The 25,231-nt window shown below is 31.2% G+C and overlaps 2 protein-coding genes across 2 annotated transcripts; one reads left to right on the forward strand and one right to left on the reverse strand.

Annotated features, from left to right (window-relative positions):
- Nucleotides 1-36: 36 nt before the first annotated feature.
- LOC119504106 (zinc transporter 2-like) lies at nt 37-13,323 on the forward strand. Its single transcript, XM_037796171.1, has 8 exons — nt 37-165; nt 552-745; nt 2,790-2,936; nt 3,362-3,515; nt 3,607-3,805; nt 3,921-4,026; nt 4,116-4,250; nt 12,790-13,323. Exons 1-8 carry the CDS (start codon nt 101-103, stop codon nt 12,885-12,887), a joined length of 1,098 nt encoding a protein of 365 aa, XP_037652099.1. The 5' UTR covers nt 37-100; the 3' UTR covers nt 12,888-13,323.
- On the reverse strand, nt 12,988-24,610 carry coq8ab (coenzyme Q8A, genome duplicate b). The gene is made up of 15 exons (XM_037796168.1): nt 24,343-24,610; nt 23,088-23,238; nt 21,901-22,212; nt 21,705-21,771; nt 20,016-20,087; nt 19,546-19,671; nt 17,676-17,761; nt 17,454-17,594; nt 17,285-17,366; nt 17,050-17,143; nt 16,096-16,237; nt 15,786-15,893; nt 15,626-15,691; nt 15,250-15,336; nt 12,988-13,677 (listed from the first exon to the last, which is right to left on the reverse strand). Exons 2-15 carry the CDS (start codon nt 23,223-23,225, stop codon nt 13,384-13,386), a joined length of 1,815 nt encoding a protein of 604 aa, XP_037652096.1. The 5' UTR covers nt 23,226-23,238; nt 24,343-24,610; the 3' UTR covers nt 12,988-13,383.
- Nucleotides 24,611-25,231: the final 621 nt, after the last annotated feature.

Here is a 25,231-nt window from a genome sequence, read left to right on the forward strand (position 1 = left end):
GCTCCTGTTGTGCTCCACCTCTGTGAGATAACACGTGTTGCAGCAGGTGGCAAGTTGTCAAGCTTCACTTTAACGTTAGTTAAAGGGAGTCTCTGACGATATGGAGTTAACAACGGATTCAGAGAAACAACATCTGATTGAGACTCATCTGGAGCCTCTTAGATGGTATGTTTTTATCCTCTCATATAAGCTCAATGTCAGCACAGATTTAATTTATTGAATCTCTCAAACTATCTTAACCTCTTAAGCCAGACGTACCCGGTACCGGGTCGAAATGGGTCGTACCCTGTGGCGTATAGTTGCAAAAAAAGTTGCGATGGAAGGATTTATAGAAGATATGCATGCCATAGTGTTTTGAAAACCTGAAGTCTTTCAGAATCTGTAAACCAACTGTATATTGTCCAAACTGTCTTATTACGAAGTATTTTAACAATAAAGTTGTCCAGAAATAAACTAAAAGTTGTGATCAAAAGATCTGCGATAACTTTCCAACGCATCTAAAAAGCACCACCTTCAGGGCTATGGGCTTAAGTTTTTGTGTCCTCTCTCAGGACGAGTTCTCCAGAGGACAGATGTTCAGACTCTGCATCAGAGTCTAGCGTGGACGGCCTCTGGCAGCCCGACTTGCTCTGCCAGGAAACAGACTCGATGTCGCCGGCTGAAAGTGACGCGAGACGTTCAGCCAGAAGGAAGCTTTTTATGGCCTGCGCCGTCAGCCTCGTCTTCATGACCGGAGAGGTGATCGGTAAGATGGAAATAAAGCATCGTCGCAACTGATTTCAACCTGCAACTAATGCGTCAGATACTTTATGACTGAATGTATTCTGAATTACACTTTATTTTTTGTAAATAATAAATGTGACCTCTGGCCTCAAGATACGTGAATTAAAATGGGTTCTATGGGTACCCACGAGTCTCCCCTTTACAGACATGCCCACTTTATGATAATCATATGCAGTTTGGGGCAAAAACATGCAGTTTTATGAATGCAGTATTATTATCTCCTATTCTAAAATGGTGTATTTAAATATTTCTGCATACTGGGGTCCATAAAGTCTTGGAATTACATAAATTGGGTATCACTGTAAAACTGAGAGTCTTGTGGATCCAATGAGCTCAACTGTATTCATGTGTGATATTAGTCCCCATAGAAACTTGACCTCACTGTATAAAATGACCTGTGGTGACCTCTAGGATAATCACAGCCTCATGAAACTTTACAGCCACAAACTGGAGACCTAGAGCATTCAGAGGATGGATGGCTTTACTAGATATATTGACAATAAGGGGGTTTCTGAACAGTTTCCAGAACAGAAGTGCTCGCCATCTAATCGCAGAAAAATGCAATTCTTGCAGAAATTTAAAAACTTTTTGACCAAATCACAGAATGGCTTTTTCTATGGTGTTCCTCAAGGTCTTGGTGTCTTCATGGGGTATTTTGGAGGGATTATTGATCATTTTAATAAATTCTCGAGTGGGAAATTTAGCACCAAATCTGTGTTATAAATGGTATCAACCCAAAAATGAAACATAAGAGCATGAGAATGGCCATCATAATGTTCTAAACCCTTATACGCTTTTATAATTTATTTTAATTAATTAATTAATTAATGTTTATTTCTGATTAATTACTAGAACAACTTGACACACAGTGCTGAGCTGCATCTCAAATTAATCTTCAGGTTCATGCTTCCAGATGATGTACACCACTTCTATGTGACATCTACTGTTGAGCTGCTATCTCCCCCTAAAGACCCCCTGTACCCTCATAAAAAAAGACACAAACGGGTCTATTGTGGGTCTCAGAGGGTTAATGAAGTTGATAACATACCTCAGGAAGCCATCGAGTGCAGGAAGCTGGATCTGGTCTGCTTCTCTTCTGCCTCCTTGCAAAGCTGATGTCTGTTCAAAGTTTTTGACTTGTATAGTGGTTTGACTTGACCAAAAACAAGAAACCTGCTTATATAAATTAATAACTAGCATGCAAACAACCAAATAGGGCTCAATAGGATGCTACACATGATGCAACAACAACACACCTGTTCTGTGATTACACCTGTTAGTGCTCCATACTCCACCTGCTGTCCAAAAGAGGAATTACCACAAGTGGACACTTCATATACAAACACATAATGAACAAAATGGCTCCTACAATCAGCTTATTCTATCTAGAGATATCTGTATCTGTACCACTTTATAATTGTAATAACTTATTTATATAGCACCTTTCAAATCAAGGTTACAAAGTGCTTTACAATAAAAGCATGATAAAAGTAATTAACATCCAGGACTTAAGATTTAAACAAGATAAAATCATATAAATAGTTACAACAGTGCAAAAGCCATAATATAAAAGTGAGTCTTAAAGGGGCTAAGGGGTAAGAATCAGAAATGCTTGTTAACAGTGACACCTGTGGCTGTTGTGTGATGTGGTCGCTTCTCTTAGTACGTGTTTTAAAAGCCTGGCAGCAGCGTTTTCTGTCACCTGCAGTCTTAGGATGTTCCGCCTGCTGATACCAGAATAAAGTGCATTGCAATAATCATATATGTCGGCCGATAAGTAATAAGAAATGTCAGTTCAGACATGCTAAAGTAGTTTTTTTGGTAATCTAGAAACAGTCATGATGACAGTTTGTCCACCTGAGAGCACTGACAAGTTTATTTTTGCATTATAAAATGTCATGTTTAGTATTTCTCTTAAAAAACTAAAACACATCCAAGAGATGTCCTAACCTGGAACACAACCGTCTCCTTTCAGTTCACACAAACCTTCTTCTTCTTCTGTGCAGGTGGATACGCTGCTCACAGTCTGGCCATCATGACAGACGCAGCTCATCTTCTGACTGACTTTGGCAGCATCGTGATCAGCATCTTCTCTCTGTCCATCTCCTCCAGGCCTCAGACACACACCATGACCTTCGGGTGGCATCGAGCAGGTCCGGATCCAAATAACTGTGTTGGAATCATTCTTTTTAAAGGAATAGTTTGATATTTTGGTGAATTCACCTCTTTCAGAGAGTGAGATGAGGAGATTGATATCAATCTTATATCTGTACATCAAGTATAAACGAGACTGTAGCAACAATAAAGGTCCCTGACGTCATGTCGTCTGAATATTTCTGGGAGTTTGGGGGCTTTAGACCCAACCCAGGGGAGTTAACTTTCTACTCTTACAGTGTATTTTATGTGCTGATTCAAGCGTTTTTAGATTCAGTAATTTAAATTGGACTAGGACAACAAAAATGTAGTAGTAGTTGGTATTTCCTTAGTGTGGAGAAGGAGTTGAAACAGCATTTAAACCTCTTTTTTTACAGTAAATATCTTGTCTTGTCTGACTCAGTTGTTGTGTTGTGTTAAACAGAGATTCTTGGCATGTTGCTGTCTGTCGTGTCTATCTGGGCCGTGACAGCGGTGCTGGTGATATCAGCCGTTCAGAGGATCACTGATGGAGACTACGACATTGACAGTCAGATCATGCTCATCACCTCAGGATGTGCTGTGGGGGTCAACGTCCTGTGAGTATGAGGAGCTCACTATCACCATCATGTCCGGTCAGCAGTGATCAGACGCGCTTCTAAAAGTAGTTTTGACTTTGTTTTACTTTAGGATGGTCCTGATCCTCCATCAGTCTGGAGCCTCACACGGCCACAGTCACACGTTTACCACCAGCCAACTGCAGAGGGACAAACACCATCACGGTCACGGCCACGGCAACGCCAGCGTGAAGGCGGCGTTTATCCACGTGGTGGGAGATCTGGTGCAGAGTGTTGGAGTCCTGCTGGCTGCCACCATCATCCATTTCTGGGTCAGTGTCGCCCAAAACACTCTGCAAACATGCTCATAATGACAATGTCAACATACTGATGCTACTGATGCAGACAGTTCGTTGTTTCTAATCAGATTTGTGTGTTATTACTCAGCCCGAATATAAAGTAGCAGATCCGATTTGCACGTTCCTGTTCTCGGTTCTGGTTCTTGTAACAACACTTCCAGTCACAAAGGATGTTTTCAGAATCCTGATGGAGGGTAAACACGCTTTCCTCTACCTGTGGTGACATCATCATTTTAATGATTATAGTTTATGTACTACTGAGTGTGGTCTTTGTTTTCTGCAGGAACTCCTCAGGACGTTAACGTCAGCGCTGTGAGAGACGTGCTGCTGTCAGTGAGAGGAGTTGTGGCTGTTCACAGACTGCACACGTGGAGCCTCAACATGACTCACTCTTTACTTTCTGTCCACGTGGTCACAGGTAAAATCAATACTATAATCTCTGCCACACACAGTCTGGGTGTCGGGGACGTGGTGCACAGCAGCAAATTAATTAGTCAAGTAGATGCTCCTGAAGTTTCATACCTTTTGTAGACTATTATCACACAACACATATTGGCTAATATACAGACAAATTATCTTCTGCCAAAAGAGAAAATAATTTGATGAATCTGATAACTCAATTGAAGATTTTTGTAAATTCTATGGTAATTGTCTAATGTGGCTAATTTGTTCTGTTCTTAGCTTAGGTTAAAAATACAAATCTTTCTCCGGGTGTTTTGACACACAATTTGATGAAGGCATATTTTTTTCTCTTTAAAATGTAGATTTTTTTTCTCTGGTGCTCCTTTAAGAGCGCACTTTACGACACACTATACTTTGAAATTTTTATGACATACTATACCTATGACTTTTTTTTTTAAACTTTTTTGTGACATACTATGACATTTTTTGATTTTTTTTATGACAAACTATATGACTTTAAAAAAAAAACTTTTTTATGACATACTATACTATAAACTATGACTAAAAAAAAAAAAAAAAAAAAAAATTTCTTAAAAAACTATGACTTTAAAAAAAATATGACTTTAAAAAAAAAAAAAACTTTATGACATACCTATGACTTTTTTTTTTTTTTTTTTTTTACCTTTTTGTGACATACGATGACATTTTTTGATTTTTTTTATGACAATGACTTTAAAAAAAACAAAAAAACTTTTTTATGACATACTATATAGTATGACTTTTTTATGACAAACTATATGACTTTAAAAAAACAAAAAACAAAAACTTTTTATGACATACTATATAGTATGACTAAAAAAAAAAAAACTTTCTTATGACACCTATGATTTTTTTTTTTTTTTTTTTTTTTACTTTTTTGTGACATAATATGAAATTTATAGATTTTTTTTGACTAAAAAAAAAAAAAAAACTTTTTTATGACATACTATATAGTATGACTTTTTTTATGACAAACTATGACTAAAAAAAAAAAAAAAAAAAAAAAAAACTTTCTTAAAAAACTATATGACAAAAAAATATGACTAAAAAAAAAAACTTTCTTATGACACCTATTTTCTTTTTCTTTTTACTTTTTTGTGACATACTATGATTTTTTTTGATTTTTTTATGACAAACTATGACTTAAAAAAATAAAAAAATAAAAAACTTTTTTATGACATACTATATAGTATGACTAAAAAAAAACAAAACTTTATGACATACCTATGACTTTATTTTTTTTTTTTTACTTTTTTGTGACATACTATGACAAACTATATGACTTTAAAAAAAAAAAAAAAAAAAAAACTTTTTTATGACATACTATATAGTATGACTGAAAAAAAAAAAAAAAAAAACTTTCTTAAAAAACTATGACTTTAAAAAAAATATGACTAAAAAAAAAAAAACTTTATGACATACCTATGACTTTTTTTTTTTGACTTTTTTGTGACATACTATGACATTTTTTGACTTTTTTTATGACAAACTATGACTTAAAAAAAAAAAAAAAAACTTTCTTAAAAAACTGACTAAAAAAAATATGACAAAAAAAAACTATGACCTATGATTTTTTTTTTTTTTTAACTTTTTTGTGATATGAAATTTTTAGATTTTTTTTTACTAAAAAAAAAAAAACTTTTTATGACATAATATATAGTATGACTAAAAAAAAAAAAAAAAAAAAAAAAACTTTCTTAAAAAACTATATGACTAAAAAAAATATGACTAAAAAAAAAAAAACTTTCTTATGACAGCTATGATTTTTTTTTTTTTTTTTTTTTACTTTTTTGACATACTATGAAATTTTTAGATTTTTTTTTGACAAACTATGACTTTAAAAAAAAAAAAAAAACTTTTTATGACATACTATATAGTATGACTAAAAAAAAAAAAAAAAAAAAACTTTCTTAAAAAACTATATGACTTTAAAAAAAATATGACTTTAAAAAAAAAAAAAAACTTTCTTATGACACCTGACTTTTTTTTTTTTTTTTTTACTTTTTTGTGACATAATATGACATTTTTTGATTTTTTTTATGACAATGACTAAAAAAAAAAAAAAACTTTTTTATGACATACTATATAGTATGACTTTTTTTATGACAAACTATGACTTTAAAAAAAAAAAACTTTTTATGACATACTATATAGTATGACTAAAAAAAAAAAAAAAAAAAAAAAAAACTTTCTTAAAAAACTATATGACTAAAAAAAATATGACTAAAAAAAAAAAAAACTTTTTTATGACACCTATGATTTTTTTTTTTTTTTTTTTACTTTTTTGACATACTATGAAATTTTTTGATTTTTTTTTGACAAACTATGACTTTAAAAAAAAAAAAAAAACTTTTTATGACATACTATATAGTATGACTAAAAAAAAAAAAAAAAAAAACTTTCTTAAAAAACTATATGACTTTAAAAAAAATATGACTTTAAAAAAAAAAAAAACTTTTTATGACATACTATATAGTATGACTAAAAAAAAAAAAAAAAAAAACTTTCTTAAAAAACTATATGACTTTAAAAAAAAATATGACAAAAAAAACTTTCTTAACACCTATGATTTTTTTTTTTTTAACTTTTTTGTGATATGAAATCTTTAGATTTTTTTTACTAAAAAAAAAGAAAAACTTTTTTATGACATACTATATAGTATGACTTTTTTTATGACAAACTATGACTTTAAAAAAAAAACTTTTTATGACATACTATATAGTATGACTTTTTTTATGACAAACTATGACTTTAAAAAAAAAAACTTTTTATGACATACTATATAGTATGACTAAAAAAAAAAAAAAAAAAAAAAACTTTCTTAAAAAACTATATGACTAAAAAAAATATGACTAAAAAAAAAAAAAACTTTTTTATGACACCTATGATTTTTTTTTTTTTTTTTTTACTTTTTTGACATACTATGAAATTTTTTGATTTTTTTTTGACAAACTATGACTTTAAAAAAAAAAAAAACTTTTTATGACATACTATATAGTATGACTAAAAAAAAAAAAAAAAAAAAAAACTTTCTTAAAAAACTATATGACTAAAAAAATATGACTAAAAAAAAAAAAAACTTTTTTATGACACCTATGATTTTTTTTTTTTTTTTTTTACTTTTTTGACATACTATGAAATTTTTTGATTTTTTTTTGACAAACTATGACTTTAAAAAAAAAAAAAAAAATTTTTATGACATACTATATAGTATGACTAAAAAAAAAAAAAAACTTTCTTAAAAAACTATATGACTTTAAAAAAAATATGACTTTAAAAAAAAAACTTTCTTATGACAGCTATGATTTTTTTTTTTTTTTTTTTTACTTTTTTGACATACTATGAAATTTTTAGATTTTTTTTTGACAAACTATGACTTTAAAAAAAAAAAAACTTTTTGACATACTATATAGTATGACTAAAAAAAAAAAAAAAAAAAAAAAAACTTTCTTAAAAAACTATATGACTTTAAAAAAAATATGACTTTAAAAAAAAAAAAAAGCTTTCTTATGACACCTGACTTTTTTTTTTTTTTTTTTACTTTTTTGTGACATACTATGACATTTTTTGATTTTTTTTATGACAATGACTAAAAAAAAAAAAAACTTTTTTATGACATACTATATAGTATGACTTTTTTTTTGACAAACTATGACTTTAAAAAAAAAAAAAAACTTTTTATGACATACTATATAGTATGACTAAAAAAAAAAAACTTTCTTAAAAAACTATATGACTAAAAAAAATGACTAAAAAAAAAAAAAACTTTCTTATGACAGCTATGATTTTTTTTTTTTTTTTTTTTACTTTTTTGACATACTATGAAAGTTTTAGATTTTTTTTTGACAAACTGACTTTAAAAAAAAAAAAAACTTTTTATGACATACTATATAGTATGACTAAAAAAAAAAAAAAAAAAAAACTTTCTTAAAAAACTATATGACTTTAAAAAAAATATTACTTTAAAAAAAAAAAAAAACTTTCTTATGACACCTGAATTTTTTTTTTTTTTTTTACTTTTTTGTGACATACTATGACATTTTTTGATTTTTTTTATGACAATGACTAAAAAAAAAAAAAACTTTTTTATGACATACTATATAGTATGACTTTTTTTATGACAAACTATATGACTTTAAAAAAAAAGAAAAAAAAAAACTTTTTATGACATACTATATAGTATGACTAAAAAAAAAAAAAAAAAAAACTTTCTTAAAAAACTATATGACTTTAAAAAAAATATGACTTTAAAAAAAAAAAAAAAAACTTTCTTATGACACCTGACTTTTTTTTTTTTTTTTTACTTTTTTGTGACATACTATGACATTTTTTGATTTTTTTTATGACAATGACTAAAAAAAAAAAAAACTTTTTTATGACATACTATGTAGTATGACTTTTTTTATGACAAACTATATGACTTTAAAAAAAAAGAAAAAAAAAAACTTTTTATGACATACTATATAGTATGACTAAAAAAAAAAAAAAAAAAACTTTCTTAAAAAACTATGACTTTAAAAAAAAATATGACAAAAAAAAACTTTCTTATGACACCTATGATTTTTTTTTTTTTTAACTTTTTTGTGATATGAAATCTTTAGATTTTTTTTACTAAAAAAAAAGAAAAACTTTTTTATGACATACTATATAGTATGACTTTTTTTATGACAAACTATGACTTTAAAAAAAACAACTTTTTATGACATACTATATAGTATGACTAAAAAAAAAAAAAAAAAAAAAAAAAAACTTTCTTAAAAAACTATATGACTAAAAAAAATATGACTAAAAAAAAAAAACTTTTTTATGACACCTATGATTTTTTTTTTTTTTTTTTTACTTTTTTGACATACTATGAAATTTTTTGATTTTTTTTGACAAACTATGACTTTAAAAAAAACAAAAACTTTTTGACATACTATATAGTATGACTAAAAAAAAAAAAAAAAAAAAACTTTCTTAAAAAACTATATGACTTTAAAAAAAATATGACTTTAAAAAAAAAAAAAAACTTTCTTATGACACCTGACTTTTTTTTTTTTTTTTTTACTTTTTTGTGACATACTATGACATTTTTTGATTTTTTTTATGACAATGACTAAAAAAAAAAAAAAACTTTTTTATGACATACTATATAGTATGACTTTTTTTATGACAAACTATGACTTTAAAAAAAAAAACTTTTTATGACATACTATATAGTATGACTAAAAAAAAAAAAAAAAAAAAAAAAAAACTTTCTTAAAAAACTATATGACTAAAAAAAATATGACTAAAAAAAAAAAAAAACTTTTTTATGACACCTATGATTTTTTTTTTTTTTTTTTTACTTTTTTGACATACTATGAAATTTTTTGATTTTTTTTTGACAAACTATGACTTTAAAAAAAAAAAAAAAAAATTTTTATGACATACTATATAGTATGACTAAAAAAAAAAAAAAAAAAAAAACTTTCTTAAAAAACTATATGACTTTAAAAAAAATATGACTTTAAAAAAAAAACTTTCTTATGACAGCTATGATTTTTTTTTTTTTTTTTTTTACTTTTTTGACATACTATGAAATTTTTAGATTTTTTTTTGACAAACTATGACTTTAAAAAAAAAAAAAACTTTTTGACATACTATATAGTATGACTAAAAAAAAAAAAAAAAAAAAAAACTTTCTTAAAAAACTATATGACTTTAAAAAAAATATGACTTTAAAAAAAAAAAAAAGCTTTCTTATGACACCTGACTTTTTTTTTTTTTTTTTACTTTTTTGTGACATACTATGACATTTTTTGATTTTTTTTATGACAATGACTAAAAAAAAAAAAACTTTTTTATGACATACTATATAGTATGACTTTTTTTATGACAAACTATGACTTTAAAAAAAAAAACTTTTTATGACATACTATATAGTATGACTAAAAAAAAAAAAAAAAAAAAAAAAAACTTTCTTAAAAAACTATATGACTAAAAAAAATATGACTAAAAAAAAAAAAAAATTTTTTATGACACCTATGATTTTTTTTTTTTTTTTTTACTTTTTTGACATACTATGAAATTTTTTGATTTTTTTTTGACAAACTATGACTTTAAAAAAAAAAAAAAAACTTTTTATGACATACTATATAGTATGACTAAAAAAAAAAACTTTCTTAAAAAACTATATGACTAAAAAAAATGACTAAAAAAAAAAAAAACTTTCTTATGACAGCTATGATTTTTTTTTTTTTTTTTTTTACTTTTTTGACATACTATGAAAGTTTTAGATTTTTTTTTGACAAACTGACTTTAAAAAAAAAAAAAAACTTTTTATGACATACTATATAGTATGACTAAAAAAAAAAAAAAAAAAAAACTTTCTTAAAAAACTATATGACTTTAAAAAAAATATGACTTTAAAAAAAAAAAAAAACTTTCTTATGACACCTGAATTTTTTTTTTTTTTTTTACTTTTTTGTGACATACTATGACATTTTTTGATTTTTTTTATGACAATGACTAAAAAAAAAAAAAAACTTTTTTATGACATACTATATAGTATGACTTTTTTTATGACAAACTATATGACTTTAAAAAAAAAGAAAAAAAAAAACTTTTTATGACATGCTATATAGTATGACTAAAAAAAAAAAAAAAAAAAAACTTTCTTAAAAAACTATGACTTTAAAAAAAAATATGACAAAAAAAACTTTCTTAACACCTATGATTTTTTTTTTTTTTTAACTTTTTTGTGATATGAAATCTTTAGATTTTTTTTACTAAAAAAAAAGAAAAACTTTTTTATGACATACTATATAGTATGACTTTTTTTATGACAAACTATGACTTTAAAAAAAAAAACTTTTTATGACATACTATATAGTATGACTAAAAAAAAAAAAAAAAAAAAAAAACTTTCTTAAAAAACTATATGACTTTAAAAAAAATATGACTTTAAAAAAAAAACTTTCTTATGACAGCTATGATTTTTTTTTTTTTTTTTTTACTTTTTTGACATACTATGAAATTTTTAGATTTTTTTTTGACGAACTATGACTTTAAAAAAAAAAAAAAAACTTTTTATGACATACTATATAGTATGACTAAAAAAAAAAAAAAAAAAAAACGTTCTTAAAAAACTATATGACTTTAAAAAAAATATGACTTTAAAAAAAAAAAAAAAAACTTTCTTATGACACCTGACTTTTTTTTTTTATTTTTTACTTTTTTGTGACATACTATGACATTTTTTGATTTTTTTTATGACAATGACTAAAAAAAAAAAAAAAACTTTTTTATGACATACTATGTAGTATGACTTTTTTTATGACAAACTATATGACTTTAAAAAAAAAGAAAAAAAAAAAACTTTTTATGACATACTATATAGTATGACTAAAAAAAAAAAAAAAAAAAAACTTTCTTAAAAAACTATATGACTTTAAAAAAAAATATGACAAAAAAAAAACTTTCTTATGACACCTATGATTTTTTTTTTTTTTAACTTTTTTGTGATATGAAATCTTTAGATTTTTTTTACTAAAAAAAAAGAAAAACTTTTTTATGACATACTATATAGTATGACTTTTTTTATGACAAACTATGACTTTAAAAAAAAAAACTTTTTATGACATACTATATAGTATGACTAAAAAAAAAAAAAAAAAAAAAAAAAAAACTTTCTTAAAAAACTATATGACTAAAAAAAATATGACTAAAAAAAAAAAAACTTTTTTATGACACCTATGATTTTTTTTTTTTTTTTTTTACTTTTTTGACATACTATGAAATTTTTTGATTTTTTTTTGACAAACTATGACTTTAAAAAAAAAAAAAAAAAAATTTTATGACATACTATATAGTATGACTAAAAAAAAAAAAAAAAAAAACTTTCTTAAAAAACTATATGACTTTAAAAAAAATATGACTTTAAAAAAAAAAAAAAAAACTTTCTTATGACACCTGACTTTTTTTTTTTTTTTTTTACTTTTTTGAGACATACTATGACATTTTTTGATTTTTTTTATGACAATGACTAAAAAAAAAAAAAAACTTTTTTATGACATACTATATAGTATGACTTTTTTTATGACAAACTATATGACTTTAAAAAAAAAGAAAAAAAAAAAACTTTTTATGACATACTATATAGTATGACTAAAAAAAAAAAAACGTTCTTAAAAAACTATATGACTAAAAAAAATATAACTAAAAAAAACAAAAAACTTTCTTATGACATACCTATGACTTTTTTTTGTTTTTTTTGTTTTCTGTGACATACTATGACATTTTTTGATTTTTTTTATGACAAACTATGACTTTTAAAAAAAAAAAAAAAAAACTTTCTATGACATTTTTTTTTTATGACATACTATATGACTTAAAAACATTTAAAAATATAGTACATCATGAAAAAAATGATAACAATCTGTGTTGAGTAAATATCAGAACAGGCCAAGGCTTTAGTGTAAAGTTATGATACATGTTCAAGATTATTGTAAACCAGAACTTTAAGAAAATGATGCCCGTACTTGTGTCCTCAGAAGGAGAAGCTGATGCACAGATCGTCCTCATGAAGGCAACAAAGCGCCTGCGCTCTGAGTTTAGTTTCTCCAGCGTCACAATCCAAGTGGAGCGTTAACAGGACGACTGCTGACGGCACCGGGACTGTAACACGACTGTGGAGACTGATGCCTCAAGTGCTGGTTCATGACCTGAGAAATGTACTAATCTTTGACTGATTTATTTTTGCAACATGAGTATATTTATTTCAAATGACAGTCCTGATCAGATACATCATACAGACACATAATTATTAGGTTGTACACAACAAATTCATTCAAACAATATGTAGAAATTACCTTGAAAAGCAATGTTCGTGTTAGTCTCGATGGAGCTGTGGTCAAAATGAGCGACGGAATATGAAGCGTGCAGATATGAAAATGTTCTTAATAGGCAACATTATTCAGATTTTTTCATGTATTATATGAACTCGTATCACTTAACCTGATGAGTAAAAACACAAAACTACTGGACATTATCTGGCCCAGGTTGCACTTCAGGTAAGAATGTGTGAGTTTAATTGTTCAACATAACACAAAGAAGACTAAAAAAGTTTTGGAAAACCAGTCATAAAGCTAGTTAGTCGACTCGGGGCTTCCGTCTCTCCAGTAGTTGTCGTAGGCATCCTGGAACATGTTCTTGCAGGCTATTTTGGCTTTGAGTTTGGAGCAGATGAGGAAGGAGCCGCCCATCTTGCGGTGGAGGGAGTACGTCTCCTCGGGAGGCGGCGTGAGCCGCTCCCTCAGCATAACGGGGATGAGGCTGTGGATACGCTCGGTGGTGCTCTGAGATCCAAAGTCAAAGGGCTCCTTAGAGGAGAAGGCCTCCCCGAGGATCATCACTGCATCCACATGGGCGTTCTCCATTGCCTTATTACAGGAAACAGCAGATAGTCAACAGGCTTTAAAGCAAAAGATCTACATTTCTGGCAGAGAGTTAAATTGATATCACTCTCATGTCTGTCAGTTAAACATGGATCGCCAGAAGTCAGTTAGCTTAGAACAAAGACTTTAAACAGGGCCAAGCTGTTAGCCTGGCTCTGTCCAAACTTAACAAAATCTGCCTGCCAGCACCGCTAAAGCTCACTGATTGAATTGTTATACGTCGTTTGTTTGATTGTAATTGTAGTCAGCATGATAGATGATAAATTCACCTCTCCATTTAACATTTCTATTGTATTTCTTTATGGTTTGTAATTCAAGGTGACACCAGAAGAGGAACTACAACAAAGTTCTCACTGTTGTTGCAATTCCTCATAGTCACCAGTAGAGGACGATAATGGTCATAAAAGACAATGCCACTTGTCTAATGTTACGAAATGTCATAGAAAAAGCCAAAAAATGACCATGACATTTGTGCCAAAATTCCCTGAAAGTGCTCCTGAGATATCACATTCACAAAAATGAGACATACGGACGGACGGAAAACCCAAGAACATTAAAAAAGTCATAGTATAGTATGTCAAAAAAAGTCAAAAAGTCGTAGTATAGCATGTAAAAGAAAAGTCATAATATAGTCATAGTATGTTGCAAAAACTCAAAAAAGTTATTGTATAGTATGCCAAAAAAAGGCATAAATACGTCATAGTATTGAATGTCATAAAAAAATGTCAGTATACAGTTCAGGTTTTTCATTCAAACAGATGACAGCAGGTTAATTCCTCCTCTTTGTCCGAACGTGTGCCATTAAAAGCATGTTGCTACCTGTCCCTGATTTCAGGTTTACCACACCTACACTGTCTAAATGTAACTTATTACATTTAAATCCAATTTATGCTACTTTATACTTCTACTCCATTACATTTATTTAACTGCTATAGTTACTTTGATTTTACATACAAAACATATGATCAACATATTAAATATGATGTGTTGTTATGGATTAAAGGCCCCACATATACCCTCAGGTGTTTACAGTTACAGCATGGTGCTGATCAGTCCCACTCAGGCTGGAATTTACACCAGGTCATCATGTACTTAAAAGAATGATAAAGTTGAAAATCGCCCAGCAACAAAACCAACAGGAGAGCCCCTGAAGTCCCAGGAAAAAAAATATATCTTGTTGCACACGATAATAACTCCTGTGTACAAATTATTATCTTGTGTGCATAAGATTAAAAAAAACTAGCATCTTTGGGGACCTTGAAGGCTCCATAATTTAACACTATTGAAAGGGGTCATTTTGCAGTATTTTTACTTGGCAATACTTATGACACTTCTACTCAAGTAGAATTTCCAATGCAGGGTTTTGAAACAGTATTTTCACATTGTTGTATTGTTACTTTTACTAAGTAAAAGATCAGAGTACTTCTTCCACCTCTGGGTTTAGAGAGGTGACGTTTCTGCTGAAGGTTTCTGTGTTTTTTTTTACTGGAAATTAACTAACTATCACACTGATTAAACACTGTTGTGGTTTATAGTGAAGATGTTTGTGTTTATTACCTTTGACTCGTATCCTGTGAGGAACCTCATGTCTCTGGATTTCTGAAGGACACCTTCTCTGTTGTTATTTGCAGCTGCATTAATAATCTGATGAGACAAATGAAAGTGAAAAACTGATTTAAAAAAATAAATAAATGAGTCCTGATACAATGAAATGTTTGCCTGCATAACAATAAAGCATGTTATGAGTCTCTATTAAGGATTTGAGTCATTTCAAACCATTGATGTGCAAAACAGTATTATCGCATTATTATCGCGTTAACTTTGACAGCCCAAGTTGTTATTACAAGAAATAACAATTTGGTATGTCGTAACAATGACAAAATGTGTCATAATAACACAAGAACTCTACAGATACATTTCTACAGCTTCTCACCTCAATGTAGGAGTCAGTGAAACTCTTATCAAATCCCCGCGTAGCTCCAAAATCCAACAGTGCAACCTGAAACCACGAAACAGACTTTATAGTGAAGAAGAGGAAATATCAAATGTACTAAAAGTGTGCGTATTAAATTACAGGGTTGAGACAAACTGACCTTGTGAGCTTGTGGATCAAAGAAGAAGTTGGACCAGTTTGGATCAGTCTGCATGTATCTGAACTCAAAGAGCTCTCTCAGGCACAAGCTCAAGATCTGCTCGCAAATCTAGCAGAAGCAAAGAAAATAGTGCTCCATTTATATAGTACTTTATTATTATGAACTGTGCTGACATGACTGTGGGGTTTTAAAAGCTGGGACGTGTCTGTGTTCGGCACATCACCTTGAACTCTTCCAAAGCTGTCGCCGTCTTGGCAGTGTGCAGGTGTTAACTGTACTGTAAGCTGTGCGGAGGTCACGGCGGTCGTACCTCATTCCTGAGCTCCTGTGAGAGGTCGGTGGCCTGGTCCAGAGGGAAACCGGGCACCAGCGCTGTGGTGAGGACGTGCGGGCTGCTCAGCTCGTCAATCACATCGGGCACATAGAAGTACGGGTGATCTTTCAGCAGCTCTCTGACACACAAACAGCATGTTAAAAAGACACCTGAACCCGACCCCCAAAACTGTGATAACAATGTCAACAGCAAAGGACTATCCTGGTGCTCAGGAGAACAGAGCCATTATCAACCTGACAGCTGAAGTATAAACTTTACTCCTAAAAGAACATATGCTTATTCGCTTTCTTTCTTTTGAGAATTAGATAAGATCGATATCACTTTAGGATAAATATTAATTATTATTATTATTATTTTATGTGATGTACTGTTTGTTTTTTTACACAGATTAGGGCTATCAAAGTTAACGCGATAGTAACGCAATTTCTTTTTAACGCCACTAATTTCTTTAAAGCTGAAGTAGGCGAGATTGGAGCAAATATTATTTTTATTTTTATAAAACGGTTGCTATATCCTGACGGTAGTACATGAAACAGGTAACCTGAAAAAAAAATCATGTGCCTCTGTGTCCTCCGGTGCTCCTAACGACATTTGCAAGATTTCACAGACCGGAGAAAAACAAGCAGTCAGAGCCGAGCTGGAGTCTGCCGTCCAGTTGCCGTCTCTGAGCAGCTGTCAATCACTTGCAAACTCCAACCAAACGGTCAAACAGGCAGCGCTGATCAAATATGAATCAATATAATGTTATGTTAATGCCTATTTCTCGTCTCAAATGTTATTCGGACAGCTCTATTACATGACTTCCCATGTTGGAAACATAAGCTCACAAGCTTCATTTGAAGGCACCAATAAATCATAATGATTGCCAATACACTGTGAAATGAATCCCAAAGTCTGTGTGTGTAGAAAGAACAAGTGTGAACAACTTACTGGAATTTTTTGGCACATTTGGCCTCTCTTATGTAATCACACTCCAGCGCCAGCTCACGGCTCATGACCTCAACGAGGTGCTCAGGAAACAGACCTGGAAATGTTAAGAAAGTTGAAAATCGTGACATTCAAACTGCTTGTGTGGTGAAGTATATTGACAATAGCGAAGGTTTCCAACATCAGACAATAGCAGCCGTTATCATAGAAATGATTAAAAGCTCTCCAACAATGTTACCTTCAGGCAGCGCGTTGCTTAAACTCAGAACAGTCATGATATTATTCACGTCACTGTCGATACTCTTGGCAACTCCGGGGTACTGAAAGAACAGATTTCATTGTGTGATTTACTGTATTTTGTAATAGTTTGCTTCTGTGTTTTATCTCTGTGTAAACTCTCCTCTCACCTGAATCTTCATGGCGACCTCTCTGCCGTCCTTCAGTCTCGCTAAATGCACCTGACCGATAGACGCCGCTGCAAATGGCTTCTCCTCAAAGTATTCCAGCTTGTCTCTCCAGTTTGGGCCGAAGTCACTGCTGATGGCTTTCTGCAGACAGAAGAGAAACCGTCTCATCTATGAACCAGAGATTAATGAGTTTGTGTTGTTTACTACTGCTTCATACTGTACCATCATCTGTTTAGGAGGCATGAAGTCTGCACTCTGTCGAACACGCTCGAAGATTTTAGCCAACTGGGGGTTAATAAAGGCGTCATCTGAGAGGAGAGAAAAATAACTATTACGATTACATTGTTTAAAACCTATTTTTATATAACATTTTTATGACATACTATACTATGACTTTTTCATGACATATTTTATGACAAAGCCTACTATACTATGCAATTTTTATAACATACTATGCTGTTACATTTATGACATGTTTTACGACATAATATACTATGACATTTGTTATGACATATATTGTATATGGACCTTTTTAATGACATACTATACCATGACATGTTTATGGCATACTACATTGTTTATAACATACCATGTCACATTTTTATGACATACTTTTTATATTTTTGATGACATAATATACTGTGACATTTTTTTATGGCATACTAAAGTATATCTTTTTATTACATACTGACCTACTATACTATGACATTTTCATATTTGATGACATACCATACTATGATATTTTAATGACATTTTTTATTGCCATAAATATGTCATAGTATAGTTTGTGATTAAAAAGTCATAGTATATTATGCCATAAAATGTCACAAAACATTAATAGTATAGGTGATAAAAAATGACATAGTATATTATGTCATAAAAATGTCATAGTAAAGTATCTGTCCAAAATATAATCACTTTATCATTTTGTCCTATTAAACACCGAAACTGTCCTAATTAGAATATGAATTCTTGAGTTATGGCCAAAAATGTGTTTTGTGAGGTCACAGTGACCTTTGACCATCAAAATCTAAATCAGTTCATCCTTTGACGGACGTTTGTGCCAAATCTGAAGAAATTCCCTCCAGGCATTCCTGACCCAACCCGAAAACATAAAGCCTCCGGCCACGGCTGTCGCAGTAGTGGAAGCATTAAAACTCAGGACATCACATGCAGAAACTACGGTGAAATATGACACAAGAATTATTAAATGACTATAGTCAACCACAAACCAAAGCCCTCTGCTGCAGCGTTCCCCAACTGTGGAACGCTCTGCCTGAAGAGCTCAGGAATGCACCCACCCAGTCTCCTTAGTATTAAGACACTTCTTAAACACATCTTTTGAAACATGTTCTTAACTACACCTACCTTTATGCTTAATGTTTCTGTCTGTATGACTGTCTCTACCTGCAATATAGGGCGCTTTTATGCCCAGTGTTTTTTTTGCATTTCTCTGTCTGGCACTATGGGTCGAGAAAAGCACTTTACAACTAAAATGTATTATTAATATTAAAAATTAATGCATAAAAGAATAATAAAATAACAATTAATTAAACAAGATTTCCCATGGGGATGCTCTTAGTACCACAAACCAACTATAATGTAAACCACTGTCTACATACTGTCTACATACATAACTGAAACCCAACTTTCACATTGATAAAAATACCCGATAATAATAAAACTGTAATTTTTTCCACCCCTAGTGACTCGGCTCTATTGATAATACATGAGAGGCACAAACTGGGGCCGTGGATATCTAAGAGCACAACAACACTGTAGTGTAAACACACTGTTCAAAGTGTCAGTTGAGCCTCGGCCGCCTACAATAACTCGACTGGAATGGCACTTATTGTGTTCAGCTAACCCGACGCTTATTTTAGGTGATGACATTTCCCTCTTGGTCTTGCTGGGAAGCTGGAGCACTAGTTTACGCTCTGTGTTTGGCCTCTGCTGAAAGCTGAACCTTTACGTACACACTGATAGATTTACTGTCCATAACATACCGTAGCAGTGTGTGTGTGTGTATCAGTTTGTACTGAGTCACTGATGATCTATTTCTGTATATATGTGACTTTAGATAACATCTCACCTTGAATACTGAGCATCTGTCCAAGTTTCAGAGCTGCACCTCGGACTTTGCAGAGTGTCCGCACGATTCTTTGAGCGTTGGCTTCGGAGAGGAACGCACTCGAGTTCAGAACAGATTTTTTATCACCTAAAAAAAAAAACATGCATACACATTAATCAATATTTCGGAGGTTGTAGCGGGCTCAGTTTTGAGAGTGAAGATATTGGTAACATATTAAACTAAAAAACCTAGGAATCCATTGGTACCAATCATGTCATACTAGATTGTTGCAAAGGAGGCTAAATAACGCTCCAATCCTGCGCTAAATTTTGGCGAGGAAAAACTGGCATGGCCATTTTCAAAGGGGTCCCTTGACCTCTGACCTCCGGATATGTGAATGAAAATGGGTTTTATGGGTACTCACGAGTCTCTCCTTTACAGACATGCCCACTTTATGATAATCACATGCAGTTATATCTCCCTCTTATCACCTTGCTGTTGAGGTTTTAAACTCTTCTTGGCCACTTCAGCGATCGCTCCGATGCCGAGTCCAACCGCCAGACCTGCAAAAAGAAATAAATATAAAATATGTTTCACAAACTTTTTCTTTGAATTGACAGGAACTGTTTGGAAGACGATGATATCAATCTGTTAGCAATTATTTTTTATGAAGGCCCACAGTGTTGCCTTTACCAATGTCCTACTCTGCATCTGATAACAGCAGCAACATAATGGACGTGATAACAGCAATCAGTAACCAGAGTCTGATTTCTCAGGGCAACACTCAGTCTTTGAGAGTTCAGCTACCATTTAAAGCCAAGAAACAACTGATACTACTATTACTAACTGTGCTGCCCTTGGATGACAACATGCTTTATATTAGCTGGATTCTCAGACAGGACTCTGGCCACAGTCTGACTTCAGCTCCTGAAAATTGGTGGCCGAGGTCATCAATGCAAACCCTCTCAACTAAATCCAAAATTAAACTTTGACATTCACTTCACTGTAAAAGAAATAAAACTAAACAACAACTCTACTTGTAAAACTAGTGAACAGAGAATAAAAATAGACATTAGTAGCACTTCATACCAATCACATAAGTGTTGCTAGTCTCACATGAGCCCCTTGCTGCTCTGGAGGAAGTGCCAAAGCTGCCAGTGTCATTTGCACAACTTGCTTGCACAACTCGTGTCAAAATTAGTTGGAAGTTAGCTAAGAAAATACCAGAGTCCATTTAACATTACTAAAATTGTCTTGAGCTAATAAATGCTACAAATTCAGTCATTTAAAAACCAAGTGAGCTCAACATTAAGTTAGTTCAGAAACTAACTTTAGTGCTGGGTCACACACAAACAGGCTCCAACTAATGATTTTTATTGTTTATCAATCTGCTGCCTATTTTCTCAATGAATCATTTAGTCTATAAAATGTCAGAAAAACCGAAATAATAACATTTGAGAAGGTGAAACCAATTCATTTTTTGGCATTTTTGCTTAAAAAAATTAATGAAATTGTTGACTAATCGCTTCAGCTCTAACATACAGAATACCGAAACTGAACATTTAAAGCTAGGGTCGATAGTATCCTTCAAAAGTTGAAGTTTTTGCAGATCTCAGATCAGATTTCACAATCTGCGGGTTACCTTCTAGACGAGACCATGCACCAACAACGACAGAGAAGAGGAAGTAAACATGGATGTAAACAATGCTGTTTTCTAAGAGTTCCAAAACAATTTGCTTTGCAAATGTTTTACAAGGAAGGAAATTATTTCAACATGTTTTTAAACCATACACACAGTGTGTTTTTGGTGAGAAACACTGAATGTAAACATAAAGTTAGTTTGTTCACTCCACAGGGCACCTTTAAAATTGAATTTAAAAAATAAATAAATATAAGCACCACTAAAAATGGTCAGTGAAAAATATATAAAAATGTAGCAAATTAAAAATCCTACACGTTGATATCCATGCCGGTAAAGCAACATGTCGGTGTTTTGTTTATTTCTTGAACATGTGTTCTGCTTCACATACAGGATCACACTTTCCCAGCACCTGGCAGCGGCCCAGACAGAGCCCCGTCACTGGAGCAACTCTACCTGAAACCTTTATGGTAACAACAACAACTACGTTAACGTCACTTTTCTTTTGTAACATGACCAGTAAACCAGTTAACACACTTACCTCCAAAATTCACCAGCCTTCCTATCCGTGTGACGGGCACCTTCCTCTCTCTGGCTCTGTCACTGAGCTGAAACACAAGAAAAGAACTAAACTCAAAGCACAAAAGAAGAATAAATTATCCTGTGCAATGCTGAAATAAGGTGTATTGATTCATATTATTCAAACACTGATTTATAAAAGGTGTTAAAGTGGATACCACTTGTTTATGCTGCTTGACGTCTGTTTTCTTGGTGTTTCCTGCTTTATCGACGTCCTCTTGTGTCAGACGGCCCACCGTTGAGTTGTCCTGGTTAAATAACCTGGTATGTCCAGAGAACAGTTGGCGGGACCAGTCTCTGTGGTACTTCAGACGTTTAGTGTTAGTTCCTCCACCGCAGGTCGCCTGTCCGCCGTTTACACTTCCAATGAAACAGGTACTGAAACAAGCTCCCATAGTGGAATATCTGTGAAGCTGTGCTGCTGCTGTGGCTCTGTGGACGCAGACCTCTTGCTGCTTGTTGAACGTCTCCTGCAAGACAAAACATGATTCACATGAGTAGGTGTTAAAGGATATAGTAGGAAGGAATAGAGTGCTGCATTTTAGCACTTCTGGTTCCCTCGTCTGGAAGTCAATGGGTTTTTAGTGAGATGCCTGAAATAAGGTCTGTGGTTAACACAAGCTGAAGAGATTTTAATGTTTTGTTCTACGACATAAAATACATAATTAAATACCTCACTTGTAAATTTGGCAGCCTTTATGTTGCAAACAAGTGTCTAAATGAGACTACTAAACGTCATTACGCTGACTCGTCCGTCTTTACAGCCTTGTTGTTTATACTCAACCTCATGCGACCGAAGTGTAGTTAGTTTATAGCCTAACGTTAGCTTTTTACTTCTGCTGACTGCTTTCACACTTCAAAAATCATAAAAGTGGTGTTCATTTATGGAGATTTTCTTGCTGAAATTTTCTTGCTGAACAAAACGTGTAAGTATCATAAACATTTTATTTTACTTTTTGGTGAATATGAGAGTTTCACGTCTTCAGGCCTTTATTAATTATTAAAATTAAATGAATCAGAAACGATTCAAGAGGAAAATCATTAGTTGGTGGACCTACAGTATGCAAGCTGTGACGGGGGGTCACAAGTTGACATTTTAAGGGGTCAGAGCAAAAATACATGCAAAATGATGTTGAAAACTCTGCACACTTGTCATTTTTTAGATGTTTTTTTTCCCATAATCCCATTTCTCAACTGTGTCTTCTATTCTGGCATCATCTGCCTCTCAGCCCTTCTCACTATATTGGTGTTGCTGATGAGGTCATGGGGTGCAGAGACTGACTCAGGAGGAATCTGGGTTGCATGTTTGTGAAACTGCCAAACAAATCACAGCTGACATGCTCACCCTCGCTGATCCGGCAGCATGATGGAAGAAGTTTCCCAGCCTCTGGTTCCCGGTGCCGTGCAGGCCGCCTGGTGTGGCTCTGCTGGCCGCCTGCTTCATCCAGGTCAGACCCCTCCAGACCACCGTGTCACCTGTCATGGTTGTTAAAGACCTGCAGAAGTCATGAAGAACAGGGTCTCTGTAACAGGTTTGCTTAGAGGGAAGAGTGAAGAGCTCATCAGTTTATGTCTCCATGCTTGTAGAATAAAGAATTTCATTTTCATATCAAAATTTTTTATGAACATGTAGAATACAAAAAAAAATAAAATATAAAAAATAAAGAAAAAGAATGATCATACCAACAAGTGGACAGTAAAAACAAGTAGTATTTACATACAATGAAAAGCATAAGATAAATAAATTGTCAACACTTGATGCCTTCATTTACATATTCGAAAAGGAGTGAAAAGAAGTATAAACTTATTTAATCCCACCCCTTCTCCATAAGTCAATTATTAATTATTAACCAGCTTCCTTATTGAGCCATACATATACTCTAATTACATTTTCCTAAATTATTCTAACTATAATTATTATTATTTATAATTATTCTAACTATAATTATTACCTTTAATCTGTGTCATACAGAAATATAAATTAATTACGGATATAGTTATATAAGAATGACTCCATATGTACAGCATGCTTGACAAAACTAATCAAATACTGATAAAAGTGCAATATTAACTTGGCTGGCTGTGTGATAAGAGAGCAGAAAGACAAAAAACATGCACACTGAAAAGTTTTAAAACAAATATAACACATTAAACAATAAGTTAAATTCAATTCAATTCAAACTTCATTGTATACTCAAGGTCCAGATAAGAAAAAAGGAAAAAAACAACAACACATTACAATACAGGAAGCACTATAAAAAGTAATGATTAAAAGATATTATTAAAAATATAAATATTAATATATGCATACATCAATGCCTTACATATAAATAACTATACCAGTGCCTCCACAGCTGTGATTGGTACCATGTAGTGCTAAATCTTATGTTAGACAACCGCAAGATGATGTCATTCTAAGAGTGATTTAGTATATAAATTTGTACATGAGACTTCTTAATACAGTTTAAAAATGATTTATGCCTGCAGACACAAACATTTCACTTGCACTGGAACATCCTGGTCTTTTTAATAATATTCTCATTGCAATTAATCTCACAATGAATAAAAGTGACAAATAAGGAAGTTGAACTTTAACTCACCAACTTTAGTCTACAACAGAAGTCCTGTCATCATCGTGCAGCTGCAGCAGGAGACTCAGTTCACCTTGATTTGACTAGTTGACACACTTTCACATCAACACCTCAAACTCAGAGGCAGAAAGGCGCGCGACACGCTGAAGGACACGCTCATGTTCCTCGAGGAGAAGTTTAACAAACAATGAGAGCCAATGAGAGTAAAGTCCAGCCGCGAGCTGCAGATATCAACAAACCGCCGCACTGGATGGACGAACTGTCAGTCGCTGCTCAGGGAGGGTGTGACTGCTGAGGGCGGACCCTGAACTACACACATGCTGCGTTCACGGGATACCACAAAAATCAGGATTTTTTCATGTTTGGAGCGCAATGACCCAAGTAAAAGTCAAAGTTACAATACTATATGTATATATATAGTATTGTAACTTTGACTTATATATATATATATATAATAAAATAATATAATATAAATAAATAAGACTTCTGTTGAGAAATGCATGTAACAAAACTATATACTGTATATAAATATATATAATATACATATATAAATGAATATAATATGTATAAATAAATATATACATATACAATATATATAATATATATATAGATAATATATATATATAATAAAACAATATAAATAAATAAGACTTCTGTTGAGAAATGCATGTAACAAAACTATATACTGTATATAAATATATATAATATACATATATAAATGAATATAATATGTATAAATAAATATATACATATACAATATATATAATATATATATAGATAATATATATATATATATAATAAAATAATATAAATAAATAAGACTTCTGTTCAGAAATGCATGTAACAAAACTATATACTGTATATAAATATATAATATACATATATAAATGTATATAAT

The sequence above is a fragment of the Sebastes umbrosus genome, chromosome 16 (genome assembly GCF_015220745.1).
Source record: "Sebastes umbrosus isolate fSebUmb1 chromosome 16, fSebUmb1.pri, whole genome shotgun sequence".
NCBI classification, from domain to species: Eukaryota; Metazoa; Chordata; class Actinopteri; order Perciformes; family Sebastidae; genus Sebastes; species Sebastes umbrosus.

Excerpts from the sequence above, each read along its gene's own strand:
- LOC119504106 (XM_037796171.1), top strand. The coding sequence starts at position 101 with ATGGAGTTAACAACGGATTCAGAGAAACAACATCTGATTGAGACTCAT. Across the intron at positions 746-2,789 it reads CATGACCGGAGAGGTGATCG|GTGGATACGCTGCTCACAGT; the intron begins GTAAGATGGAAA and ends TCTTCTGTGCAG. Across the intron at positions 3,516-3,606 it reads GCTGTGGGGGTCAACGTCCT|GATGGTCCTGATCCTCCATC; the intron begins GTGAGTATGAGG and ends GTTTTACTTTAG.
- coq8ab (XM_037796168.1), bottom strand. The coding sequence starts at position 23,225 with ATGACAGGTGACACGGTGGTCTGGAGGGGTCTGACCTGGATGAAGCAG. Across the intron at positions 22,213-23,087 it reads ATGCTGCCGGATCAGCGAGG|GAGACGTTCAACAAGCAGCA; the intron begins GTGAGCATGTCA and ends TTTGTCTTGCAG. Across the intron at positions 20,088-21,704 it reads AAGGCTGGTGAATTTTGGAG|GTCTGGCGGTTGGACTCGGC; the intron begins GTAAGTGTGTTA and ends TTCTTTTTGCAG.